The sequence below is a fragment of the Piliocolobus tephrosceles genome, chromosome 14 (assembly GCF_002776525.5).
Source record: "Piliocolobus tephrosceles isolate RC106 chromosome 14, ASM277652v3, whole genome shotgun sequence".
In the NCBI taxonomy this organism is placed as follows: Eukaryota; Metazoa; Chordata; class Mammalia; order Primates; family Cercopithecidae; genus Piliocolobus; species Piliocolobus tephrosceles.
In genome coordinates this window covers 15952733-15955070 of record NC_045447.1, presented here as the reverse complement: position 1 = coordinate 15955070, position 2338 = coordinate 15952733, and the positions used below count along the sequence as shown (strand labels likewise).

Sequence of the window (2338 nt, the reverse complement as noted above, 5' to 3'; positions counted from 1 at the left end):
TTTATATTTTTGTATTTGTATATTTGTATTTTTGTGCCTGGCTTGTTTCACTCAAAATTATGACCTCCAGTTCCATCCGTGGCACTACAAATGACATTATTTCATTATTTATCTTGGCTAAATAGTATTCCACTGTGTGTGTGTGTGTGTGTGTGTGTGTGTACATATATATGTACACACATCACTTCTCTTCATTCATCCATTGATGGACACTTAGGTTGATCTTTGCTATTGTGAATAGTGCTGCAATAAATATAGAAGTGCAGGTATCCCTTTGATATATTGATTTATTTCTTTATTCTGTTTCACTGATCTATGTGTCTGTTTTCATACAGCACCATGCTATTTTGGTTGCTATAGCCTTGTAATATATTTTGAAGTCAGGTAATGTGATACCTCCAACTTTGTACTTTTTTCTTAAAATTGCTTTGGCTATTCTGGCTCTTTTTGGCTCCATATGAATTTTAGAATTGCTCTTTTCTAATTTTGTGAAAAATGATATTGGTATGTTGATAGGGATTATGTTCAGTATGTAGATTGCTTTGGGCAGTATAGTCATTTTAACTATATTAATTCTCCCGATCCATAAGCATGGAATGGAAAATTGAAAATCTTTAGTTTCTAGTTTAGGAGACAGCTTAGATAATTTTAACTGTTCCCTTGCTGGATTTTACTACCTGTTTCTCCATAGTTTCTTAAAGTAAATATTCTTAAAAACCATAACAAAGGGCTATGAGCTATTTTTACAGGCTTAAACTTATGAAGGAAGCTGTCTTGATCAAACTGCCCTTTACGTCTCTCCCACTGCTTCTCCAAACCCTATCCAGGAAGTCCAGAGACATGGAGACAAAGAATTACAGCAGCAGCACCTCAGGCTTCGTCCTCCTGGGCCTCTCTTCCAACCCTCAGCTGCAGAAACCTCTCTTTGCCATCTTCCTCATCATGTACCTGGTCACCGTGGTGGGGAATGTGCTCATCATCCTGGCCGTCTACTCTGACCCCAGGCTCCACACCCCTATGTACTTTTTTCTCAGCAACTTGTCTTTCATGGATATCTGCTTCACAACAGTCATAGTGCCTAAGATGCTGGTGAATTTTCTATCCAAGACAAAGGTTATCTCTTATGTGGGCTGCCTGGTCCAGATGTACGTCTTCATGGCATTTGGGAACACTGACAGTTACCTGCTGGCCTCTATGGCCATCGACCGGCTAGTGGCCATCTGCAACCCCTTACACTATGATGTGGTTATGAACCCACGGCATTGCCTACTCATGCTATTGGGTTCTTGCAGCATCTCCCACCTACATTCCCTGTTCCGCGTGCTACTTATGTCTCGCCTGTCTTTCTGTGCCTCTCATGTCATTAAGCACTTTTTCTGTGACACCCAGCCTGTGCTAAAGCTGTCCTGCTCTGACACATCCTCCAGCCAGATGGTGGTCATGACTGAGACCTTAGCTGTCATCGTGACCCCCTTCCTGTGTATCATCTTCTCCTACCTGCGAATCATCATCACTGTGCTCAGAATCCCCTCTATAGCCGGGAAGTGGAAGGCCTTCTCTACCTGTGGTTCCCACCTCACTGCAGTATCCCTATTCTATGGGAGTATTATTTATGTCTATTTTAGGCCCCTGTCCATGTACTCAGTGGTGAAGGACCGGGTAGCCACAGTTATGTACACAGTAGTGACACCCATGCTGAACCCTTTCATCTACAGCCTGAGGAACAAAGATATGAAAAGGGGGTTGAAGAAATTACGGGACAGAATTTACTGGTAAAAGGAACAAAATGTTGGTATGTCATAATTAAGACATGATCTAAGAGATTATTGGGTTATTCTTCCTTACTATATTCCATGTGGCACTCAAAGAGGTCATGAAAATTGGTGTTGGATACCAGTAAGAGAATTGACCTAGGAGCAAAACACTTGGTTTCTATCAATGATCTTAACCAAATACATATTCAGTCTCAGGCTAGGTACTGTTAGGAATCCAGATTTCAGGAAAATGTTTCAGGTTTTGAAAGCTGAGTATTGCCTCCTCAATAGATTGGCAATTATATAGAAAAATAAAGCTATCTCCATTAGATTGGTAACCATATAGAAAAATAAAACTATCTCCAAATAACTTGTCTATAAGCCTGACAATGGCTAGCAGTCAAGGAGTTTAAATCCTATTAGTTTTTTGTTTGGCAGCGGAGGGTTGTTCTTCCTGTGTGTGCATGGCTTTTTTTTTTTAGAAACATAATCTCACTCTATTGCTCAGGCTGGAGTACAATGGTGTGATTATAGCTCACTGCAGCCTCAAACTCCTGGGCTTAAGAGATTCTCCTGCCTTAGCC

General features: G+C 40.8%; 1 protein-coding gene across 1 annotated transcript; it reads left to right on the top strand.

Annotated features, from left to right (window-relative positions):
* The first annotated feature begins 732 nt into the window (after positions 1 to 732).
* LOC111535317 (olfactory receptor 1L6) lies at positions 733 to 1776 on the top strand. Its single transcript, XM_023201678.1, has one exon. The coding sequence runs from the start codon at positions 733 to 735 to the stop codon at positions 1774 to 1776; it is 1044 nt and encodes a 347-aa protein (XP_023057446.1).
* The last annotated feature ends 562 nt before the right edge of the window (positions 1777 to 2338 follow it).